Source organism: Orcinus orca, chromosome 4 (genome assembly GCF_937001465.1).
Source record: "Orcinus orca chromosome 4, mOrcOrc1.1, whole genome shotgun sequence".
NCBI classification, from domain to species: Eukaryota; Metazoa; Chordata; class Mammalia; order Artiodactyla; family Delphinidae; genus Orcinus; species Orcinus orca.
Window position 1 is genome coordinate 90,922,698 of NC_064562.1, and position 25,553 is coordinate 90,948,250.

Consider the following 25,553-nt stretch of genomic DNA (forward strand, 5'->3'; position numbering starts at 1 on the left):
TAAGTAGCAATTGGTATTCCTAGGAAAAAACTGTAGGATAATGATAGGAAACAGCTCATCAAACTCCATGAAACAATGTATCAGATAATCCTCATACCTTACCTTCTAGGGAAGCCTTTACCTTAGATCCAAGAACTGAATTCACTGATGTTAACACATAAGGGAAAATTTGAACCACATAGCGGAGACATTTATTGTCATTACCTTGGCTATCACTAATATCTCAAAACTTGTTTTTCTACAGTATAGGTGTATCTTCTGTAAGTTACCAGTGTATGGAACTGGAGTGAATTTTTTAAACTTTTCCATCATGCAGACAGAAATATGGTAGGATCAGCTTAGCTAAGAACTCTCATGGCCTTTTTTTAATGGTATGTGTTGTAAGTTCTTTGCTTTCCAAAATTTTCTTCTCTTTCGCTTATGAAAAACGGTAATTGATAAAAGTAGAACCAGGGTGGAGAAGAAACAACATCCAAAGAATATCAGTGGTTTCTTCTGTACAAGAAGTAAGCAGACAATACACTCTGTGTTTCTTTGAGTCTGACTGCATCTAGGACTACTGTTCTTAGAAAGGAAGCCATTGTTGCTGATCAGTTCGTTGTAAAACTGGATTGAGGATTTAGCTTTGAAATCAGATGTGAAGAATCCAAATCTGGGTCTAGATTTTTCTTCAGTCAGTTTGAATACATAATAGCCTTTGATTTTGATTTTATCAATCAAGTATGCTGAAAAATATCAGAAATGAACATTATTAATCATAAGTGGACTATAAAATGTCTTTGAATAAGAATTTAGTTTTCATTGAAACAATCTGAAACTCGTGCCCATAAAATGTGATTTTCATTAAAGGTTTTTTTGACATTCTTTTATGATCTTAAGAAGATGAAAATATTAATGCTATAACTTTAAAAAGAAATTTGAAGTAAAACTTTGATCTATAATAATACAAAAACACCTGGAGGAAAAGCAGATTTAAGAATTGGAGCCATGAAGCTCAAAGGACTTACTGTTACTTTTGTTCCTAGTGTCAAAAGCAGAAAAATCTTGCCTATTTGGCCTGATTTTAAATCTCAGATGTGCCCTTTGTGCTGCCCAATAACTACACTTGGTTTCCCCAGCCATTTACTCTAGCTCTCCTCAACTTTTTTTTAATAAATATATTTATTTTTATTTTTGGCTGTGTTGGGTCTTTGCTGCGCGTGGGCTTTCTCTAGTTGTGGTGAATGGGGGCTACTCTTCGTTGTGGTGCCTGTGCTCATTGCGGTGGCTTCTCTTGAGCACGAGCTCTAGGCACGCGGGCTTCAGTAGTTGTGGCTCGCAGGCTCTAGAGCACAGGCGCAGTAGTTGTGGCACACGGGCTTAGTTGGTCCGCGGCATGTGGGATCTTCCCAGACCATGAAGGTGCAGTCTCTCCTGCATTGGCAGGCGGATTCTTAACCACTGTGCCACCAGTGAAGCCCTCTCCTCAACTTTTTCACACCTTTCTGTCCTCAAACTGATAGACCCTACTCTGTCATCCTTGCTTTGAAGTGATGACCTTCCTCCCTACTTCTGCTGAGCTAAAGCTCTCAGGAGAACTTCAGTCTCCTATAATCACATCTACCCACCTACTGGCATCTGCACTGGTACTCTGCTTTCTCTCCTGTTACTATGGATGACCTATTCATGCTCCTGGAGGAAGCTGACTTCACTTACACATTCACTAAGTTTATTCTCGTCTACTCAAGGACATCGCTCCATTGTTCTTTCTCTTTTCTCATGTATTTTCCCTCACTACTGGATCATTTCCATATAAATATGCTATAACTTTGGTATCTTAATAAGCAAAAACAACAACCTCCCTTGATTGCACATCCTCCTCTAGTTATCTTTTACAGCATTGGCTCCTGTTTAGTCTTTTTTTTTTTTAATACTGGTTTCTCAGGGCTCAGCCCTCTTCTCTATGCTTGCTTTCTTAGTGATCTCCTTCAGCTTTATTGTTTTAAATACATCCATTTGCTCTTGATTCCCAAATTTGTGTCTCAGCCCCAGACCTCTCCTGAACCTGAGGTTCATATCTGTTAGCCTACTTGACATCTCTAATTGGGTGTCTAAGAGACATCTCAAACTTAACCTTTGCACAACAAACAACTCATCTCCAAAAACCTGTTCCCCAACCTGATAAATGGCCACTCACCCTTTTAGTTACCCAAGCCAAAATGTTGGAATCATCTTTCTTCTCTCATACCCACATCCAATTCTGTTTGACTACCTTCAAAATACATCCAGAACCTGGCCAATTCTCACCATTTCCACTCTTAATAGCCTGATCCAATCCACTGTTATCCTTACCCAGACCAGTGCAATTCTCCCTGTTTCAATTCTTGCTCCTTTACAGTGTATTCACAAAGAGTAACCAGAGTAATTCTTTTAAAGTGTGAGTTGGAGCATATCACCCTTCTGTTTAAAATCTCCTAGTCTTCATATTTCACTCAGAGCCACAGTTCTTACAGTGGCCTACTAAGCCCTACCTGATTTGCCTCTTCCCTTACCTCCTTGACCTCATCTTCAGTTACTTTCCCCCTTGCTCATTATTTTCTAACTATCCTGACCTCTTTCCTGATCCTCAAATAGGCCAGGCATGCTCCAACATCAGGGCTTTTGCATTTGCTCTTCTCTTACCTGGAACACTTCCTTAATTATCAGTTTGCTGCCTCACTTCTCTTTGAGGATCTTTGAGGTTCTCAAGCCACTCTATTTAGAATTGTAACAACTCTCCTGTCTCCCACCCTGAGGCACCCTCTTCTCTGCTGTTTTTTCTCCACAGACCTTTTCACCCCTGACATGCTATATCTTATACTTGTTTGTTGACTCTTATTCCAGAAAAATATAGGCTCCATAAAGGACAGTAATCTTTATTTTTGTTCAGTGGTGGCATAGTGCCCAGAATAGTTTTTGCCCAGACGAGTTTTTGCCCATACTGGGTACTCAATAAGTATTTGTCAAATAAATGAATAAATTTCTAGGAACTTTTGCAGCTTCAACAAATTGATCATGAACATTTAAAAATAATATTTTTTAAAAATGTGATATTAACCGATGCTGGGAGGAGTATGTGAGATAAGCACTCTCAAACACTGCTGTTTATAATATATGATCCAATAATTCCATGTTGGAGAATCCATCCCAAGGAGATCATTAGAAATGAAGACAAAAATTTATATACAAAGATACCTATTTTTTAGTAGAAGAAACACCTAAGTATCAAACATGAGAGAGGTGGCTAAGTACACTGAGATATGTCCCTATAATGAGATATTAAGCAACGATTAAAATAATGTTAACAAGGAACTTTTAATGACAACACATTTATAATGTGATATTAAGAAAAAAGTTGGCTACAAGACTATATTGTAGTATGAGCTCAATTGTATTAATGATATCTAGTCAGCACGAGCCTAGGCACTTTTTTCGGGGGTGTAAGATTTCAGGTTTTAAAAAATATTTTTCTGTACTTGCCAAATTTCCCATAATGAGCTGACACTGTCTGTCATTAATGAGCCTATTCCCCTCATTCTTCTGTTCATATTATCTGGGAATGTCATACTTCACTGTATCTGAAATAGCCCCCGAACCTCACCTTTCAAAGCCTCCTGAATGTACTTCTCTAAGTAGTATTTTCGGAGTTCATCATTTTCCAGAGACTGGTCGTCGATGCCACTGGCCGTGATGTAAACATCCACGTCTCCATAGTTCCTCCGGATCCACTTCAGCACCTTGCGCTCTCCCCAGGGTATCACGGCCAGGCGGGTGGGGGAGCTCAGGCAGGTGATGTCCTGCAGAAACTGGATGTCCCTGTCCGCGTCGTAGTTGCTGCCGTTCTGCCGCTCATGCATCACGAACCTGGTGGTGAAGTGGTTCAGGGCGTAGAAGTCTGCAGTGCCCTTGACCAGCCTCCTTTCCTCCTCGGTGAACTGAGGCAGTGCGGAGCGCGTGAGCCCTTGCCTATTCTTGGAGGTGATGTACTCCCTCATGGCCAACGGGTAGTCCCCAGTCTTGAAGAGGGGTTCTGCGAACCAGGCGATTTCGAACTGGAGGAAGCGCTCGGCCGCCTTCCAGTGCGAGTCCGCATAGGGATTGGCGGGTTCGGCCCAGTCCGAGTGGAGAGACAGCGACACAACCCCACGCTGTGCAGGCCTGTACTGCTGGTCGTAGAGGTGCCAGGCCAGGGCGTGGGCGATCATCAGGTGGTGGGCTGCCCAGTAGGTGTCATTACTAGAGCGGTCGTAGATGTCACTCAGCCGGTTAGGCTCGTTGATGGTGATCCAGAGCTTCACGAGGTCCCCCAGCTCCTGGAAGCACAGGTCGGCATAGTCCTGGAAGGCCTTGGTGGTTGACCGGTTCAGCCACCCTCCGCTGTGCAGCAGAGGTGCGGGGAGGCCTAGGTGGGCGTGGGTTGGATAGTACAACGTGACCATTGAGGAGATGTTGAGCTTTAGTCCCTCACTGACCATACACCTGTAGTACCTCAGAGCCTGTCGGTTAACCGTGGACAGGTTGCCAGTGGGAAGGATTGAGGGCCAGTCCAGAGCAAACCTGTAGTGGGTGACTTTCATTCTTGCCAACATCTCAAGCTGTCTTTTGACACTGATAAAATCCGTGCATTGAGCTGGTCGTGTTTTCAGCCTCACTCCTTCCACTCGGTGCAACAGTCTGTTGCCTGTCACATTCCATACATACAGGTGAGGATCGCTGAACTGTGGGGAGGAAGCCACCGACTCTGGCTGTGAAAAACAAGCACATTCAGGTAAAGCACACCCTGGCAGACAGACTTGGCATACATCCTCTGAGAAGAAGAGCCTGATCTTATTTTGCCTCTCACTGACAACAGAGAAAATAAATGATGCACATGTCCTTCATAACAACATATGTCTTCCTGCTATTCTGGCGATGTCAGAAAAAAGGCCTGATGGGTTGTCCTCCCTCTCAGCCCTTGAAATTTACTAGGGAGACCAGAAAACGTAGAGAAGGAACTACACCCAGGGCTTGCCTTGGAAAACAAGTTGTCTTTCAGAAAACACTGAGAAGGGACTTTGCTGGTGGCACAGAGGTTAAGAATCTGCCTGCCAAGGCAGGGGACATGGGTTCGAGCCCTGGTCCGGGAAGATCCCACATGCAGCAGAGCAACGTAGCCTGTGCACCACAACTACTGAGCCTGCTCACCTAGAGCCCGTGCTCTGCAATAAGAGAAGCCACCGCAATGAGAAGCCCGCGCACCGCAACGAAGAGTAGCCCCTGCTCGTGGCAACTAGAGAAAGCCCATGTGCAGCAACAAAGACCCAACACAGCCATAATTAATTAATTTAAAAAAAAAGAAAACACTGAGAAGCTGTTTTCCAGCTTGTCGGTCCTAAAAACACAGTAATGTAGTAGGGGTCTCTCATGTGATTCTGTTCAAATGCATCAGGAAATTGGCTTAGTCCTCTCAGTTAAAAGGAGTCACAAAAGATGGACCTTCCAAACCCTGCCATAAATTGAAGGCAAAGTTAACATTCCAGTTGTCGAGGATTTCACTGAGATAGGCACTTGGGTTTAGAGGGGACTGGTTGACCCCAGCCACGTTTCCTAAAAGAGGACAGTGGGACAGGGTGGGGAATGACCCCTTGCATTTGCTGAAGGCATCTCTCTAACGCACCTGATTTGAAAAGTCCCGGTGATATCACATGTGCATCATTCTGTTTCTCCCCCACCCATGTGCCTGTGAGAACAAAGCATTTATTCATCTAAAGGGAGAATACTCAACACCCTCCTTACATAAGGTACTTGAACTATGAAAAGAGAGGACCCTAAAATAACCGTGAGAAGCTCCCAAGTTGACTCTTGGATCTGATGGCGTCCCATTCCCTGCCCGTCCACCAGGGAGAGAGCCCTGGATTCCTGTTCTAATTCTGTCCCTTTAAAACTCAAGGCTTGGCAACTCTGTATAGTGACAGAGCAATCTCACGCACCTCACAGGTGTGATCTGGCCAACTGCTCTGTCAACTCTAAAGCACTCTACAAACATAAGGTACTTATAACTTGGGTTTAGTTTTCCTTGCAATAATTGCTGGCTAGGCCCTTGAGTCTAAATTAAAACAGAAAAGGGCTTAAGAAAAACATATCCAAATTCAAGCTTAATTTAAAAAAGTAAAAGTTCTGAACTTGTTTTAAAGTGCTTTTTCTTCCCATGACTGAATTTAAATACACCTGGAATAAATGGGTAATTAACCTTTGGTAAATATTTTCCCTCTAATTGTTTTCTCGTGTGTCATCTTTCATAGTCTAATTACAAAATCATATCATTCCCACTTGCCATCTGCCAGCCAGTTATCTAGAACATTAAACTGAGAGAACATTGATCATGTGAGCATTAAGGTAAATCTGTATATAATTATTTGAGTAAAACCCTCCTAGCCTAGATGGTCAGTTCCAGTGTTTTGAAATCGCAGAGCATCATGATATTGAAAGGGTATTTACAAAGGGAAATCCTGCCATAAGGTAAGGCAAGATCAAATGAAAAATCTCTTACTTTTTTTTTTTTTTGGCCAAGGCACGGTTTGCAGGATCTTAGTTCCCTGATGTGGGACTGAACCGGGCCACGGCAGTGAAAGCGCCGACTCCTAACCACTGGACTGCTAGGGAATTCCCCAAATCTGTCTTACTTTAAAAAATATCCAGAAAGCATTAGTCTTAGCCAGTGTGTGATTAATCTGCCAATAGATAAAGTATTGCACCCTGATCTCAACCCTGGCTCCCAGAGCTTGGTTCTAAAGTTCTATTTTCCACTAAAAGGATCCTGGGGTTTTTGGAGTAATGGCTTTTTCCAGGTCTGGGGCAGGAAAAGAATGAAGTGATGTTGGTACATCTTGTGCCAGAAAAATAAGGAAGTGCTTAAAACCTAAAAGGGAAATGTCAAAAAGACACAGGAGCAGCTTGAAAGAGTCCCATTGGCCAAATTTGAGAAAATTTTTTTTTTTTTTTTTTTTTGGCGGTTCGCGGGCCTCTCACTGTTGTGGAGCACAGGCTCAGCGGCCATGGCTCACAGGCCCAGCCGCTCCGTGGCATGTGGGATCTTCCCAGACCGGGACACGAACCTGTGTCCCCTGCATCGGCAGGCGGACTCTCAACCACTGTGCCACCAGGGAAGCCCCAAATTTGAGAAAATTTGAGTAGCAAAAGGCCCAATGAAACAATGACAACAATGAATTATAACACATTGAATTTAAAAGAATTCACCTAATAAATATAGAAGGAATAATCTAATTAGAAATTCACCATTTTGCAATCTACAAAGTAATCATTAATTCAGGCAAGGTTATTGTATCAATGTTAAGACCATTAGTTAAATGTTGTTGGGGAACAGGATATTTATATGGTCTCAAAGTATCACCATCAGATTAATTCTTAATTACAAATGGAAAAGGTACTTTTCAGTTAAGAGATCTGGCAAATGCCACCTTAACCAAGAAATCTGGTGACTATTACTTCAACTAATGTCTTCAGTAATGAAACAAACTGATTTTATGTGCCTCCTAATTTGATGTATGGGAAATACACAACATCATCTATGTAGTATTATTTCCAGAAATGCTTAACTAATCTAATAAAGAAACAGAGAAATCCATGAAACACTCTACAAGCAACTGGCCTGAACTCTTCAAAAATGTCAATACCAAGAGGTTAGGGGGATTGCTCTGAATTAAAAGGCTAAAGATACACAACAACAAATATGTGTTCCTTATTCATGATTTTTAAAAAAAGGTTTTTTTAATCTATAAAGGACATTTTGGGGACATTTAGGAAAATTTGAATATGGATTATATGTTGGATTATATTGAATAAATATTAAATTTCCTGAGTATGATAATAGTGTGAGATAGGAGAATGTCACTGTTCTTAGAAGACATATGCTGAAATATTTTGGGGTAAAGTATAATGATGTCTGCAACTTTTTAATGGTTCTGAAAGAGAGAGATAAACCAACCATGGCAACATGTTAACAATCAGCCAATCTTGATGAAGGGAATATGGGTGTTTATTGTACTAGTTTGAAATTTTTCAAAACGAAATGTTGGAGAAGAATATTGAAGGATGGGCTTCCCTGGTGGCGCAGTGGTTGAGAGTCCGCCTGCCGATGCAGGGGACACAGGTTCGTGCCGCGGTCCGGGAAGATCCCACATGCCGCGGAGCGGCTGGGCCCGTGAGCCATGGCAGCTGAGCCTGCACGTCCGGAGCCTGTGCTCCGCAACGGGAGAGGCCACAACAGTGAGAGCCCCGCGTACAGCAAAAAAAAAAAAAAAAAAAAAAAAAAAAAAAAAAATATATATATATTGAAGGAAGAAAAGGTTGGAGGAAAATAAGATGTGTGTGGGTAGGCATAGCAATATATTTAAAATGTTACTTTCACTTTATTAGTCTTCCTATAGAGAACATCTACTCTTTTGCCTACCCACCATCTTTTCATACATCATCTGGCTGAGTTTTCATAATGCACCCTAATTTTTCTTGGTGAACCACTCATCCTCACTCCTGGTTTAAGTTCAAGGGACGCTGACTCCTTGATGGGCTCCAGGTGTGAGCAAGAAACCCAGGCCTGATTGATCACAGAATTACTTTCCCCTGACCCAAGTGATCAGCTCTTTCTCTGAGTAATAGGAGTAGGGTCCTCAGAGGGGGCAGACGTTCACAGTGTCAAACACTGGGGAACAGATGGGTCTTCAGAGGAAGCAGGAACTTACAGGTTGGGTCATGTACAGGCTGGAACTGTTGTCTCCCCTGGGGCCTCTCTTTGCTGGGTCTGGAATTTTGGAAAATATAAACCTACTTGAAGTGGTATGGAAAAGATGGCCTGCCTGTGCCATGTGGAGGAGGAGGTAGACACTGGGTAAGTAGGTGGCTCTCCAGGGGACACAAACTGAAGGTGAGTCACTGTGTTTATATTACTCTCTGTATCTTTCCCCCTTTTATCACCTCTGAGCCTTTACTAAAGTCTTATTTAAATATCGATAGGGGTTGAGATTCATAACTTTGCCCGCTAATGGTTTGGGCCCTTTTGTCTGGTCCTATCACTTGCGCATCTTGTTTTTCCATATGCTTCTAGAATACAGGTAATAGTGTGGTATTGTGGGGTCTTACAGCATAATGGTCAGGAGACAGACAAATCTGGGTAACCCGGACAAGTTATGTAACCTACCTAAACTTCAGTTTCTTTGTCTATAAAATGAGGTTTGTTTTTTTTTTGAATTTTATTTTATTTTGCAGTATGCGGGCCTCTCACTGTTGTGGCCTCTCCCGTTGCGGAGCACAGGCTCTGGATGCACAGGCTCAGCGGCCATGGCTCACGGGCCCAGCTGCTCCGCGGCATGTGGGATCTTCCCGGGCCGAGGCACAAACCCGCGTCCCCTGCATTGGCAGGCAGATTCTTAACCACTGCGCCACCAGGGAAGCCCTTGAATTTTACTTTATTTATTTTTTATACAGCAGGTTCTTATTAGTTATCTATTTTATACATATTAGTGTATACATGTCAATCCCAATCTCCCAATTCATCCCATCACCACCAACCCCCCTGCCACTTTCCTCCGTTGGTGTCCATACGTTTGTTCTCTACATCTATGTCTCTTAAAATGAGGGTTTTAAGATTAAGTAGACAGGAACTTCCCTGGTGGTGCAGTGGTTAAGAATCTGCCTGCCAATGCAGGGGACATGGGTTCGAGCCCTGGTCCAGGAAGATCCCACATGCCGCGGAGCAACTAAGCCCCTGTGTCACAACTACTGAGCCTGCACACCTAGAGCCTGTGCTTTGCAACAAACAGAAGCCACCACAGTGAGAAGCCTGCACACCACAACGAAGAGTAGCCCCCGCTCACCGCAACTATAGAAAGCCTGACCGCAGCAAAGAAGACACAACACAGCCAAAAATAAATAAATTAAATTTTAAAAAAAAGATTAAGTAGACAGAATGCACATACATACAGCGGTTAAGTGCTTGGTACATAGTAGGAGCTTCAAAAAATAGTTATTATTATTTTGGAAAGAGCATTGTGCATCTGGGGGCTTGAAGTTTGCCTGCTACAGTTCTGCCACTATTTGTGTTACCTTGGGCAAGTCACTTAGGTCTCAATTATTAATTGATGGGTCTTACTTTCCTCAGCTATAAAATGAAGGATTTGGAGTAAGAGGTTTCGAAGGGCTCACCCGGCTCTAAAAGTTGACCTTATTCATGCACTATGCATTGAGCACCTGCCATGTGCCTTACATTGCTCTAGTAAGGCATACAGCAGGCAGCAAAGCCTCAAACCTCTCCACATTCTTGAGGAGAAAGTTTACATTCTTGTAGGGGAAGGCAGGTGATCAGTAAGAAAAATGTGTAAAGTGGTTATCAGGGGCTGAGGGTGGGGGAAATGGGGAGATGCCGGTTGAAGGGCACAAACTTCCAGTTATAAGATTAACATGTTCTGGGGGCCTGTTGTACAGTATGGTGATTATAGTTAATAATATTGTATTACATACTTGAAAGTTGCTAAGAGAGTAGATCTTAAATTTTCTCACCATAAAAAAAGAAATGGGAATTGCGTGTGATGGTATGGAAGTGATAGCTAATGCCGTGGTAACAATTTTGTAATATATAAACGTATCAAATCAACACATCATACTCCTCAAATTTACACAATATTGTATGTCAATTGTATCTCAGTAAAGCTGGAGAAAAAAGGGAAATGTGTAATGTACATAGTATGCTAGAGAATGATGAATGCTATATAGGAAAATAGAGCAGGAAGGGGGAATGTGCACTGATAGTGATGGAGTTATGCTTTTTGGAGTGGAGGGAAGCCTTATTGAGAAGGTGACATCTGAGTAAACATCTGAAGAAGGTGAGGAATGAGACAAGTCAGGAGGCCCCACTGGGGTATAAAGACTTCATAAGGCAAATAATCCAAATTTATCAAATAGGAGGAATCACTTAAATAAAAGGCCACTAACAATTTGCTTTTGACAAAACAAAAATCTAGGGAATTCCTGGCGTTCCAGTGGTTAGGACTCCGTGCTTTCACTGCTGAGGGCGTGGGTTCAGTCCCTGGACTAAAATCCTGCAAGCCGTGCAGTCCAGCCAAAAAATTTTTTTAAAAATCTATAAAATTATTTTCCTTTAATTTTGACACTACTAACAAATGCCTCTCACAAAAATGACTGTAAGTTCACTCTAGACTGTATACAACTTGAGGGCAGTATGAAAAGCTCTCAGTAAGCATGAATTCTTCCTCTTCCTTCCTCTTTCCCTAACTTCCCCTCATAACCTCCAGGTGATCATGGTATTTGATATTGTCTGACAGCTATCTCCTAGATGTCACTGAGTAAAGTGAAAGAAAATATTGTGTACTATTTGCACCACTTTATAGTTAATTTGTAAGTAGCCACTTACCTTAAGGACAGATTCAGTGACGCCCCAGGAGAAATCACAGGGAAACTGACCCTGCACATCTGGTGTGGACTCTTTCAAAGTGAAACCATTTTCTTGTATGATCTGTTTATAGTAATGTGCTGAAGACTTGGGCTTTCTTTCTTTTTGTTTACTATTAAAATCCACATAAAATAATCCTCGGCGAGTGGTGTAAGCATCCTGCCATTCAAAGCCATCCAGGAGGGACCAGGCAGTGTAACCAAACACTCGTATTTCATCAAACTTGATTGCTGCACAGAAGGAAGAAAGCAGAGATGTTCAGAGGACTACACACTCTGGTTCATGTTTACCACTTCACTAATGACATGCCAGGGGCAGCATATTGTGAAACCAACCTTTTTCCTAAATTTGCAGGCCCAATATATCAAATAGAAAATTTATTTTTATATTTGAAAAGGGGCAATTATTTTCATCTAGAGTGGTCTTCCCAAGTGAATGGCACAGTTAAAGGATAAAATTTAAAACATTCCTGAGGCTTAGTGTGCAAATCTGTGTCAGAGGACTTCCCTGGTGGCACAGTGGTTAAGAATCCGCCTGCCAATGCAGGGGATGTGGGTTCGATCCCTGGTCTGGGAAGATCCCACATGCTGCGGAGCAACTAAGCCTGTGCGCCACAACTACTGAGCCTGCGCTCTAGAGCCCGTGCTCTGCAACAAGAGAAGCCACCGCAGTGAGAAGCCTGTGCACCACAAAGAAGAGTAACCCCCGCTCGCAGCAACTAGAAAAAGCCCGCGTGCAGCAATGAAGGCCCAACGCAGCCAAAAATAAATAAATAGCAGTTGAGGATTTATAAGAAGAAGAAGAAAAAAAAGTAAAATACTGAATTAAAATAGTTAAAAAAATAAATCTGTGTCAGAGGGCATGATGATTTACAGAACCCTTTGGGACCAATGTAGACGTCTGCTCGTGACCAAGAGTTTCTCATTTCAACCTTGGGCTGGTTCACATTTGTGGACAAACTATCTTCTGTGAAACAATCCTCAGGGACTGAAATATCAGCTTTGAGAATGAGCATATGTGAATGTAGATTTAAGGAGGAGAAAGAAGCACAGTGATGTAAGAGAACAAGAACTGACTGGGCCGAGGGGCAGGAGGGGAGAGGGCTTGCTCTACTGTGCTCCTGGGATGGGGCTATTGGGCAAGTTTCTCGATCTCTTGTTTCCTCATTTGTAAATAGAGAAGTTTGGAAAAGATGATCTCTCAGGAACTTTCTAGCTTTAAATTCAATAACTTTTAGGAACTAGATAAAAATGAAATATGCAATAAAAACACCAAATACCCCAATCAATCGTGAACCATTTTTCTTTTCTTAAAAGCTTTCATTTTCTCATGGTAATGTCTCATTTCTGCACTTTGGGGGTTTTATCACTGATATTCTTTTCCTAAAAGGTGGAGTCAATGTCAAGGGAACTGATGTCAAGAGATTCTGATGTGGGACTTCCCTGGTGGTCCAGTGGTTGGAACTCTGTGCTTCCACTGCAGGGAGCATGGGTTCCATCCCTGGTTGGGGAATTAGGGTCCTGTATGCCACATGGCACGGCCTAAAAAAAGGGGTTCTGATGAAATAAGTATGTTTCAGCAGGCCCTGGTTCTAGTCTCTCTGGTGTCGTAGGGTCCTGAGGAGTGGTGGAATGGTAACGCCTGGGGAGTGACACCACTTTTGCCAAAGTGCTTGGCATTTGGCCCAGGCCCTGTGGGCAGAGTCCTCTGCTCTGGAGGCCCCCATGTGCATGTGCCCCGTGGCTGGGCAAGGCTGTGTTCCATGTGCTCCTCCTGCAAGTTGGGACAGCACATCTTGCTCTCCCTGAGGACCCTTCCCGAACACTCTCTTCTGCAGAACAAGGGAGTTTTCTCCAAGCTTGTGGCATTTTTTTTTCTTTTGGCCATGCTGTGCCACTTTCGGGATCTTAGTTCCCTGACCAGGGATCGAACCCGGGCCCTCAGCAGTGAAAGCCATGAGTCCTAACCACTGGACCTCCAGGGAATTCCCTCCAAGCTTGTGACTTCTAAAGAGAGCTACAGAGTTGTAGAAAGATCCACTGAGAATTCCTTTATATAGGAGAGAAATGGAGCCCAACTCTGTAGGAGACAGAACATCATAATTCGAGCTTGTCCTCTGCTCCATTATTTCAGTCAGCCACCTGCAGATGTCACTACCTGAGTAAAGGAAAAGGAATGAGGGGATAGGCAGGGGTTAGAGAAATATCCAAGAACAATAGAAGTTGCTCACCTTAGCTATTCATGGCTCATTCATTGTCTTCAGACTTTTCGTCATTGAGTCATGTAGTAGAGTAAAAGGAGCACAATCAAAAAAAGCTTTCAGCATCTTAGACTAAAGTACTACTGTTAGAAAACTTTTGACATGTCTCCTTTAGCATTATGTCCTTTTAAAAGGAATGAAACAGCATCCTGTTGCCAATTAAGGATGTATCTACAGTCTAAAATTATTGTTTTCAAACCTTTATTTAAAAGGACATGAGAGTGGGACTTCTCTGGGGGCGCAGTGGTTAAGAATCCACCTGCCAATGCAGGGGACGTGGGTTTGATCCCTGGTCCGGGAGGATCCCACATGCCACAGAGCAACTAAGCCCGTGCGCCACAACTACTGAGCCTGCGCTCTAGAGCCCGTGAGCCACAACTACTGAGCCCACGTGCCACAACTACTGAGGCCCGCGTGCCTAGAGCCTATGCTCCGCAACAAGAGAAGCCAACGCAATGAGAAGCCCGCGCGCCGCAATGAGGAGTAGCCCCCACTCGCTGCAGCTAGGGAAAAGCTCATGCACAGCAATGAAGACCCAACGCAGCCAAAAATAAATAAATACATACATTTATAAAGAAAAAAGAATGAGAGTCACGTTAAAAAATTCTGTCAACATTGGAAAATAGAGAAGTCCAACAATGACCGGAACAACAATAATCATATGTTCAAAGGTGACTTTAAATACCCTATAGCATAAGTATTCAAGACAGTTGTTTTGAGCTAAAGTGCAACCAACCTTGGAGAACCTGGTTGAGGAAGTTCTTCATCATGTAGATGGCTGTGGTATCCTCTGTTTTCACATGACTGTCTGTGAACCAGCCATTCTCAGTGATCAGGATTCGGGGATTGCCATATTCCAGTTTAATCCAGTTCAGCACGTCTCTTAAATTGAGGGACACATTTTGTCCCATTTTAGCCATGGTGTTGTAGGGCTTGAAATTGTTGGGTCCAAAGGAAAAGGCAAAGAAGTCAGCTGTGCCCCTCACCTCATTCTTCTCTGCTTCAGAGAAAAGGGGTAGAATGGAGAACAACTTCTTTTTCATCACCTCTGGATAGTTACCATCCCCGTGGATAGGGTTGGCAAACCACCCGAGCACAGAAACCATGGATTGTTGGCACTTGAGTATATCCATTGTGTTTTCTGATCTGTTTGGTTCAATCCAGTGGGATCCCAACGTGATTGATAGCAGACCCTTCTGATGTGGGCGGAAATTTCTATTGTAGTTATGCCAAACTTTTGAATGAGCCTAAGAACAAGAAAATATTGTTAATCTTTACTGTCCTTACTCAAAGGGTTGTGACTTGGCTGATAGAAGGTCTTCTCGTGGGCAAATTAGTGAAGCGTCGGGTGCTGCAGGGGAAAGCTGCCAGGGAACCCTGATGACCGCAAAGTCTGCTCTCTGTTCACTTCCCCTGTGCTTCCAACCTAAAGCCTCCCCTATAGGATTACCGAGAGGCAGGCAGAGAGCTCTTGTCCCAGCTCCATCTTACTTCTCCTCTCCCTGGCTCCCTTCCGGGCTCTCTCGGGGCTGGGTACAGGTGAGACACTATGTGGATTATAGGGTTTCTTCCTCTGCATAGAAAGACTCAGAGCAGTGCTCCTTCATTGTTCTACAGAGTCTTCTTTTGGCCCTAACTTAGAAGTCCAGGATAATACAATTTCTATATTCTGTAAATGGATAATAATAGAGCTCACCTCCTAGGCTTGTTGTAAGGATTGAATGAATTAACGCACTCTAGAATGGTGGCTGGCACACAGTATAGCTCTATATAAGCCTTAGCTATTATTACTATTATTATAAAAGGGTGGCAGGCATGGCACAACTCAGAAAACCAGTGGAAATAGTGTAGGATTTGGCATCAGCACAGTTGGGCTTGAAGTTCAGGTATTAACTATAGTAGCCTTAGATAAGACACTTAACCTGTCTGAAATCTCTTTGTATCCTCAGCTGTAAAAGGAAGTTAAAAATAATAATACCCTTTGTAAAGTTGTCGTTAGATGTAGAGCTAATGTACATATTAAATATGTAGCATAGAATAGAGCACCTAGGAGCTACTGCCTAAAGATGGATGTTATTATTATTGGTCCCCCTGGAATTTACATTTCCTGTTGCATTCACTTAAAACACCCTGGGAAGAGATACGGAACATAGGTATATGTATAACTGATTCACTTTGTTATAAAGCAGAAACTAACACACCATTGTAAAGCAATTATACCACAATAAAGATGTTAAAAAAACAAAAAAAACAGAGCCTCACGATCAGTTTCCAGTCTATCTACTAGGTACTTACTGAGCGCTGACTCAATGCCTGTCTTGCCCTGCCCTGAGAGGCTGAAATAAATGGTGCAGGGATTTGCTCTCAGGAGCCAATAATCTTAATGGGAAAATAAAACTAAAATGTATGAAAGAGAAACATATAAAACTGAATAAAATAAGACACTAAATTAAGGCAGAGGCATGGTTCAATAAAGAACCATGAGCTAGCTGTATGGTTCTTAACTTGAGGACTCCAGTTAAAGACTCAAGGCCAGTTAAATGTGCAAGGTCTCCTTCCTGCCTGGCCAGCCAGAGTTTGCTCCTTTATGTATCTGCCTCTCCTCCTCTCAGCACCTGACTTGCTTGTCTCTTAATGGCTCTTCCCAGGACTGCTAATTTCTCCTCTAATTGGGTGTTTCTAAAACAAGGGCACAAACCCTTACTGTTTTTAACCCACAAAGTCTGCTTTCAGTCTTGTTCTTTAGCTTTCCTTTTGCTCATTGGAGATGTTTTCTATTGGGCTGAATTATCCAAAAGTGACTTTTTGAAGGTCAAAAACAAAAAAATACAAGCAATGGCTCAAACTTAATAGATCCTGTGGACATTAAAAATGTTCCATACACTCTGTTAGGTGGGGAAAGATAGACATTAATGTAAGGGCTGAGGATTCCAAAACTGGTGTCTCCTTGCTTCATGCAAGAATAGCTAATTTAAATAATTCCATGAAAGATTTTCTGAAGAAGTAGATGCCTCAAGGTATTACCTCTATCTACCTGTTCTTACTCCATTTTCATTGGAAGATCCTGGAACCACTTAGCACCGAAATGTTCCCAAAGATCCTTACGAATGTCCTTCTCAGAAAAGTGTTCAGGCTGTAGCCTCCTCCCCTGCCTCCACCCCTAGGTTCCAGCTTCTGAAAGGAATCTCAGGGCAGCTCAGGGCAGATTCCACTTTAAGTGGTCTCAGCAGCTCTTTCTGGACTTTTCTGGGGCTGGAATCATAGCAGAAAGTCTTTTTTTTTTTTTTTTTAACACATTTATTAGAGTATAATTGCTTTACAATGGTATGTTAGTTTCTGCTGTAAAACAAAGTAAATCAGCTATACATATACATATATCCCCATATCCACTCCCTCTTGTGTCTCCCTCCCACCCTCCCTATCCCACCCCTCTAGGTGGTCACAGAGCACTGAGCTGATCTCCCTGCGCTATGCGGCTGCTTCCCACTAGCTATCTATTTTACATTTGGTAGTGTATGCACAGCAGAAACTCTTAACTGCATTTTTCCTGATTTGAAACAAAAGTAATCATGCATTACTAGAATTCACAGGGAGGCATTCTTTGCTTTATTCTAAGCGGTCACTTAATCCCTTGGTAGCCTCAGCGCTTTCAACCATAAAAGCCGCAGTGAGTGATCAGTACGCCTCTTTAGGGTGGGTGTGTACCTCTTATGTGTAAACTGTGAAGCACTAAACACACGTAAGATTCTGAGCCATAAACTAGCTGCCTTGTGAATATGATGCCATCAGACACTAAAGGGAGAGTGAGATGAAATTAGTATAAATGTAATAAACCAGTCCTAATAGCAGTTAACCGGTTCTAATAGGGAAAAAAAGCAGGGGGGCTTTTCTTTGAAATAGATATTCTATTGCATATTTCTGTAACTATATGAAAGATGACCTAAGCTGTGATGACAGACATGTACCTTTGCAATAGCTTTCCAAGCGAGTTTTCTGGAGATATATATCTCTCCATATATCTATATATACATGTGTTGTTATGCCCCAAGTTGACCTTGGTGTTTCACAGTGTCTCTTTCACCTTTGCTGCTATTTGCATAGGCTATCAAGGTATCTAGGGTTATCTTTGCTCTGGGCTGAAGACAGCCTCTCCATCCTCATGTGGAGAATGTGGGGGAGGTTCTTTGTGCAGCACTTGTAGTTATAACCTGATCCTGTTCGCCAGGTAACAAGGTAAAAACTATTGCTCTGAGGCAGTGAGTTTGACATAACTCCTGATGAAACTGGGGTATCTATGCGTGTGTTTTGGTCCAACGCTCATAAAGGAGGTCTGTTGGGGAAACTGAACTGGGGTTGGCGGGGGAGTGCAACCTGGGCCCTGCAACCTTGCACAACAGTCATTCTGTGATTTTCCAAGGTTACCCTCTATCTTGTACAAGGCCGTCTACCTTTGGAATGATTGATTTAAGGGAGCTTCAACCTTTGTTCTTTAGATTCAGTAGCTTAAAGGGGAAGTCAGCTTTTTCTTTTTGAGGCAGATAGCAGGGCCTAATGTCATTGAGAGACAGCCAGGGGCCTAATATCTCATTCTGTTCCCTCCTCTAATCTAACGTAGCAGCTCTTTGATGCCCCTGGAAGTCCAGACTCAGATAAGTTCTGTGGATGATAGGAGGCAAATAAGATAGCTGGACAACTTTAGACAAAGATGAAGAAGGGGTCAAAGGTCAGGGAGATGTGGTGGAAGGGACACGGGTGGAAGGCAGTGCTTTGGAAGGCGTGCATTGAAGAAACCTACCTCATCACACATGTCTGTATTTAAGGAACACCCAATCATTTGTCAAAAAATAAATTTTTGTTAAATTTTCAAATCTGTGCATGAATTTAGCCACATTTTGGCTGAAATATTTTCATGTGAACTATAAACTTGTTTATTGTTAAAGCTATTTAATAAAGTATTAAATGAAAATCATTAAAGAAAATATACTTTAAAACTCCACAGAGCAAACTGTTTTCATATTTCTGTGTTCCCCCCAACTTTTCCAAATATATTTCCCAGCTAAAGTCACTCTAACATTTTCCATGTTATTTTTAGTTTTCATAATAATCTTCGTATAACAATTCATCAATCTGATGAAATATGATTTACTTAGTCATCTCCCTCTTTTCATAAAAATTAGCTTGTTTTCCTTTTCCTACCATCTTTCCTTCCTTCTTCCCTCCCTTTACTTACCTTCCTTCCCTCCCTCCTTCCTGTCTCTCTCTTCATGCCTTCCTTCCTTCCTGTCATAAATAATGTAGTAACTAACTTTGGTCATATAGCTTTTAATTTGTTTGAATCCTTTCCTTTTTTGAATCCCAGGAATGAGCTACCTATTTTTTGAATTGTTTTGCATGTTTCCAAATTGATTTCCATACATTTTGTCCTTCACCGAGAGTGTTTTCTGACCACCTGCTTGGAATCATTGATTGCTCTTTCGGGGGATAACTGGCCATCATGAATGATATAAAAGTGCTACTCACCTACTTGGTACCACAGGGGACAGGACCCGGGTCTTGAAAGCAGGACACCCAGGCTCTAGTACTGGCCCTGCTACTAATTAGCTTTACCGTCTTGGATCAGTCAATTCCCTCTTAGCAGCCTCAGTTCCCTCCTTCATTATACTGAGCTAAAAATAAACACTCTAGAGAATCGTTGTGAACATGGAATGAGGTAATACATGTAAAGACCCTATGAAAACCACATGAACCTAAATTTGAAGGACTTTGAAAGAGCAAGCTGAAAATTATTTAACCTGCTGTGCAGAACGGTGGGGAGTTGTGTAGGCTTGAGGGGTGTTCACAGATGGCGCTCCCTGACCTCTCAAGGCTCGCAGCTGACCGCTTTGTCCTCATTTATTTTTTTGCTGCTGATCAAAATTATTCATTGTTCATTTGGGCTAGGATTCATTTCAGTTTGATTTATTATTTAATTTACTCAGCACTTCTTTATATTAAGTATCAAGTTTTCTACTAGTTACAATTGCTGCTCTTCCAGATTATTTAACATTCATTCATTCCACAAATATTTATTGGGTGCTTAAGATATGTGAACTTTATTGTTCATTGCTAAAAATAAATTATGTGATTGTCATTTTCTTATTAATTTTTTGATAATCTTGAAACTCTCTTGGAAACAATATCTTACCCTCATTATTCTTAGGAGAGAATTTAAATATTAACAAAAGTTACCACCTTTCATAAAGAAAATATTTACCCATTCTATTTTTAATGGTTTGAATTCATATTTTCTACGGTTGGACTAACTTAGTAATGATCATATTAAAATTTGTTTTCTTCCTATTTTCTTTTCAATCATTATATTTTCAACTTATTCTAACAAATCATCTATTGCTATCAATTTGCCTAGTGTCAGGATTTCCACATAGAAATCATGTAAAAACTAAACTCTAATATATTTGTTCCTTAAAAAAAGTCCTATTATTGTTATAGAATTCTAATTTCAATTATAATATTACTAAACTAAACCAATGCCTGAGCCAGAATCTAAACCTGGCAACACAAAGGGAAAAAGGTCTAGAATAAGGTTCATAATTTATTAAATGAAGCATCTGTGGGTTTCCCCAGATATTAGAAGGGCACTTAGAAGAAATCAATATCAGTAAATTGGTACCTTACTGAAGTTCAGGTTCTTTGCCCAAGGCGAACAGTTGCATGCCAACTTTGCAGAAGGTGAAATGACATTTTAAGCTTTCTGTTAGTACTAAATTAACAATAGTGATCCTATTAGTAATCTTTTTAATGCAAAACGACTGTATCTCCAAGTAAAATTGAAGCTAAAATGACCTGGGTTGGAGACTTTAAGCCTTTCCTCAGGATTTAGGAATAAAAAGTTAAAGATAGTCAATATAGACACCACTCTGAAAATTACAAATAATATAATTTGTACAGAAACAAAAATAAGACCTACCATTTTGGGGCCTGCAACAAAGGCAGACTGACCATGAACCTAAGGAAGCTGAAACTTCAGGACTCCTCACTCGCCTGAGTCCCCATGAAATGTGCTGGGAGGGTGGGGAGCCAGGTAGTGATTGGAAACATTTCTAAGTAAGTATCGATATTTCTGATAAATTCCTTGAAGAGACCTCAGAAAATAAGGAATCTGAATCTCCAAGACCACAATAATTTGTTGTAGTATTTTTCTCATTCTAAATAGATGTTTACTTTTGTACCAACTTTTGTGTCCATAATTTTTAATTTTTTCCTTATGTAAGTCTCAGGCCCCTGCAACATAGATCCACTCCTGGCCTACGAGCTTCCTGAGTGCAGGAACTGTATCTCTTTTGTTCACAGTTATACATACAGATGTCCAGGGAAGAGCCTGGCATAGAATACTTGTTGCATAAATGCCCACTATGGATCAGCTAGTTTGTTGGTGACCTGACATACATTGTTGATAATACAGCCTCTGCAAAGCAGGTTTTTTTTCCCCCCATTTTAGAGAAGAAACAAGTTCACAGAGGCTAGGTAGTCATGGAGACAGGATGTGAATTCAGGCCTCTCTGATCACTATACTAAACCATCGTGCTTTCTGTATGTCCCACCAGTTCTAAATTTTGAGTGTTGGGGAAAGGCCATTTGACATGAACCACAGCATACTGTTTTAAAATTATATTTTCTTTCGGCTGTACTTGGTTATTAAAAGAACTAAACAGTCCTAGAATGAGGGTCCCACTCTCACCTGTTGAGAATAAAATATCTATATGTGTCTGGAATTTAGGATCACCTAGAAAGTTCATGGAGGACCTGCCAGCAAATTTGAGGTATTCAGAAAACGATGTAGTTGTCCAAGTGTCTAGTACAGCATGTAACATTTATGTGTAATTCCCTGTACCTCTTTCCTAGAACCAGCGATGTTGACATTGGATATTGTCCTTACTGGCGTCAGAGGCTAAATGAGTCCCTTAGGAACCATTTCTACACTTGACTGTCTTGACCAAGGATGGTGATCATTACACCCTTGTCAATGTTAGACTGAAAGGGCAGGGACGCTGTGGTTGCATAGCAGTTAGCCCAGCATCGCCTTTGAACAAATCATAATTAAATGGTCCTTAAAGATGAGTGACTTTCATGATCAAATATAACAGAATAGTGGTTAAATTACAGAACCATAGAAAATTTACAATATAAACAGTAATAAGAATGAACATATATTTAGTGCTAAATGTGCTGAGCACTATTCTAAGCACTTTCCATGTACTATCTCATTTAATCCTCATTTAAATCTTGAGAGGTAGGTACTATTATTATTCCCGTTTTATAGGAGAGGGAAGAGAGGTTAGGTAGCTTACTCATAAGCAAAGTCAAGCCCAGGCTGTATTGCTCCAAGTTCTGTGTTCTTGCTTGCTAATTAGAGATAGAAGATGGACTTTAGAGATCATTTGGTCCAATTCTTAAAAACTATCTATTATAGATAAGATGCTGAAGCAAAAGAAATAAGTGACTTGGGAATTCCCTGGTGGTCAAGTGGTTGGGACTCTGTGCTTACACTGCAGGGTCCCGGGGTTCGATCCCTGGTCAGGGAACTAAGATCCCACAAGCCGCATGGCACGGCCAAAAAAAAAAAAAAGAAAAAGAAAAAGAAGTGACTTGCCCAAGGTCTCAGTTAGTGCAAAGTCAGAATTAGAACTAAATCCTTCAGCCTCTAGATCACTGTGATTTCTGGACATGATGCAAATTAAATTATGAGCTATTGAAACACATTTTTACATCTTAGACTCAAAGGTGATTGAACAGGCTGTGCAAATGCAAGGGTATGTAACAGACATGGCACAAAAACAAGGGCCAGTACATTGAGAAAGCCATCTGACAGTGTTTGGGTGCCAGGAACACTCTAAGAGACAATCTGAGAGTCATGGTTTTGATTATGTCTTCATCCAATTCCCTCAGTCCCCAGTCAAACAGTTCATCGGCATTACCTTCTGTTCTGCTTAATTATTTTTCCCCTTCAAGAAATTATACACATCAGCAAAATCAAGTTTAGAGAAATTATTTTTACTTATCTCTTTCCTTCAACCCATGGCTATTTTTTAAAAAAATAAATTTATTTATTTATTTATTTTTGTCTGCGTTGGGTCTTCTTTGCTGCACGTGGGCTTTCTCTAGTTGTGGCAAGCAGGGGCTACTCTTTGTTGCGGTGCACGGGCTTCTCATTGCGGTGACTTCTCTTGCTTCAGAGGACAGGCTCTAGGGGCGCAGGCTTCAGTAGTTGTGGCACGCAGGCTCAGTAGTTGTGGCACACGGGCTCAGTAGTTGGGGCTCGCCAGCTCTAGAGCTCAGGCTCAGTAGTTGTGGTGCATGGGCTCAGTAGTTGGGGCTCGCTAGCTCTAGAGCTCAGGCTCAGTAGTTGTGGCACACGGGCTTAGTTTCTCTGCGGCATGTGGGATCTTCCTGGACCAGGGCTTGAACCCACGCCCCCTGCATTGTCAGGTGGATTCTTTTTTTTGTTGGAGGTAGGAATTTTTATTAATTAATTTATTTATTTTTGCTGTGTTGGGTCTTCGTTTCTGTGCGAGGGCTTTCTCTAGTGTGGCAAGTGGGGGCCACTCTTCATCGCGATGCGGGGGCTTCTCACTATCGCGGCCTCTCTTGTTGTGGAGCACAGGCTCCAGACGCGCAGGCTCAGTAGTTGTGGCTCACGGGCCCAGTTGCTCCATGGCATGTGGGATCCTCCCAGACCAGGGCTTGAACCCGTGTCCCCTGCATTAGCAGGCAGATTCTCAACCACTGCGCCACCAGGGAAGGCCTCAACCCATGGCTATTATTTTATCCTTTTCTTCACTCTTCATTCATTTATGTTGATTGATTGCTTAAATTCAAGTCTATAAACACTTACTTAACAAACACAAGGTAGCTCTGTGCAGTGGCAGTATCATAGCCAATGAGGTTTATCCGAGGCATGATTATTGCTAATTGAAAATTTTCCTAATACCCTGCCATGAAGACTTGAAATATAGTTGGCATTGGCAATTTTTGAGAGTCTCTATGGAGACTGCTTAAAAAAAAAAATGCAAGTCACCTTAGTAGGCATTTAGAAAAAATATTAACAAGGTAGCTCCTGCCTTCAGATGAACTCTGACCTCTAGTAGGAGAGAGAAGTATAGAAATAAGTAGAAGAAAAACAGTATACATCTACATTTCAATTAATTAGAAATGATAACAAAAGCTTAATGTAGTAATATTCAAATTTGTTAAAAAATGACTATATGTATATGCTTATATATACATAGAAAAATATTTGGACGTTGAACAAGCTGCTAGCAGTTGTTACTTCTAGGGTATTGGATTAGGGAGTATGAAAAGAGGAGAGCTTTCCTTTTTAACTTTATGTCTTTCTGTGTTGTTTGAATGTTTTGCAGTAAAAATGCATTATCTTTGAAATTTAAAAAAGTCATGAGAATTGGTTGAAACAGATGGTTTCTGTCAGTGAATTTAATTGCTCTATGCTATTACTCTTCACTTTCTCTGAAGTTCCAAAAATCTCAAAGGAAAAGAAAGAAACTTAAATTAAAAGTTCTGTTATTCTGGATTTCATTATGTATTTTTACTCTGGAATAATACGTTGATATTCAAAGGTAGAAGGAGGAAGCGTACAATACACACATGATTAACATGGAAGAAGAACTGATAACAGTAAACCCAGCTCTTTATTTAAGATTCAGTCACATAATCTGTGGTCAAGATATGATGCTATAAAGAACCAATGAATGGAATCCTCCAAATACTAAAAGATCCTGGTTTTCATCAGCCTTAAGGCTCCCCCAAACAAGTAGCACTATTAGATCACCCAGGAAGTCACTTTAATTACTTCTGTGATTCACTGTTTATTGGTTAGTAAGTTAGAAGGTTCTGATCTATTCTCAGCATCCCTCTACTTTTCAGCAAGAGAATTGCTGTTAATGTTCAATAATTTTAATTACTCCTTTTTAACATAGACTATTTTCTAATATTGAGTTTTCTCAGTAAGATTTTTTACATGCAATTAAATGATACATGTATTATATTATAAACGAGTGTGAAGTTTCCCTCAGTTCATAATTTCGTCATATCTAGCACTGTTTCCACTACTTACAATATTTTCTGTTCTCCAGTTGGGCCTAATTTTCCATGTATGAGAGTGTTCATATCAAATTAAGCTGTTTAAATACGATCATAATGGTATTCTCTGAACATTTATAATTACATTTATTTAAACCTGTTAATCATTCACTGAAGTATAACTTTTTCTACTTAATGATTAGAAAAGGTAAATACTGCTCTCTTGAAGGTTATAAAATACCAATTGCCATCTACAAATAGTTTTTTTTTACATGACTCTTCTAACAATGGTATTCTGGTTATTGAAACTTTTTAGCAATTCTTATCCGAAAGCTGTTTTTATCTTTTATTCAAATTTGATTAGGAACATCTACAAGAATACTAGTTTTAACTTGTTTGATCATTATTTCCTATATTTTGTTAGAGGTGTCTTAGATCCTAATGAAGATGAGTTGGGATAATAATATAAGTACTATGGGGAGTTCCCTGGTGGCCTAGTGATTAGGATTCTGGGCTTTCACTGCTGTGGCCCGGGTTCAATCCCTGGTCAGGGAACTGAGATCCCAAAAGCTGCGTGGTGTGGCAAAAAAATATATATATATATGTATGTATTTATATATATATATGTACTATGCATTAGCTAATTAAATGAATAATTGTTTTAACATTTTTAAACTTTAGATGGCGTCGCAGAGGACACACATATGTGATTTCACAGCA

At 41.1% G+C, this 25,553-nt stretch overlaps 1 protein-coding gene and 1 non-coding gene across 2 annotated transcripts in view; one reads left to right on the forward strand and one right to left on the reverse strand.

The window, feature by feature from the left end:
- Positions 1–342: 342 nt before the first annotated feature.
- The window catches only part of KLB (klotho beta), a 34,929-nt gene continuing 9,718 nt past the window's right edge, over positions 343–25,553 (reverse strand). The window contains 4 exon segments of the mRNA XM_004266265.4: positions 343–725; positions 3,620–4,763; positions 11,441–11,709; positions 14,476–14,986. Coding sequence (XP_004266313.3) covers positions 343–725; positions 3,620–4,763; positions 11,441–11,709; positions 14,476–14,986 — 2,307 coding nt within the window.
- Positions 23,648–23,787, forward strand: LOC117200086 (U4 spliceosomal RNA). The gene has a single exon (XR_004481521.1). It is a non-coding gene; the product is annotated as a U4 spliceosomal RNA (small nuclear RNA).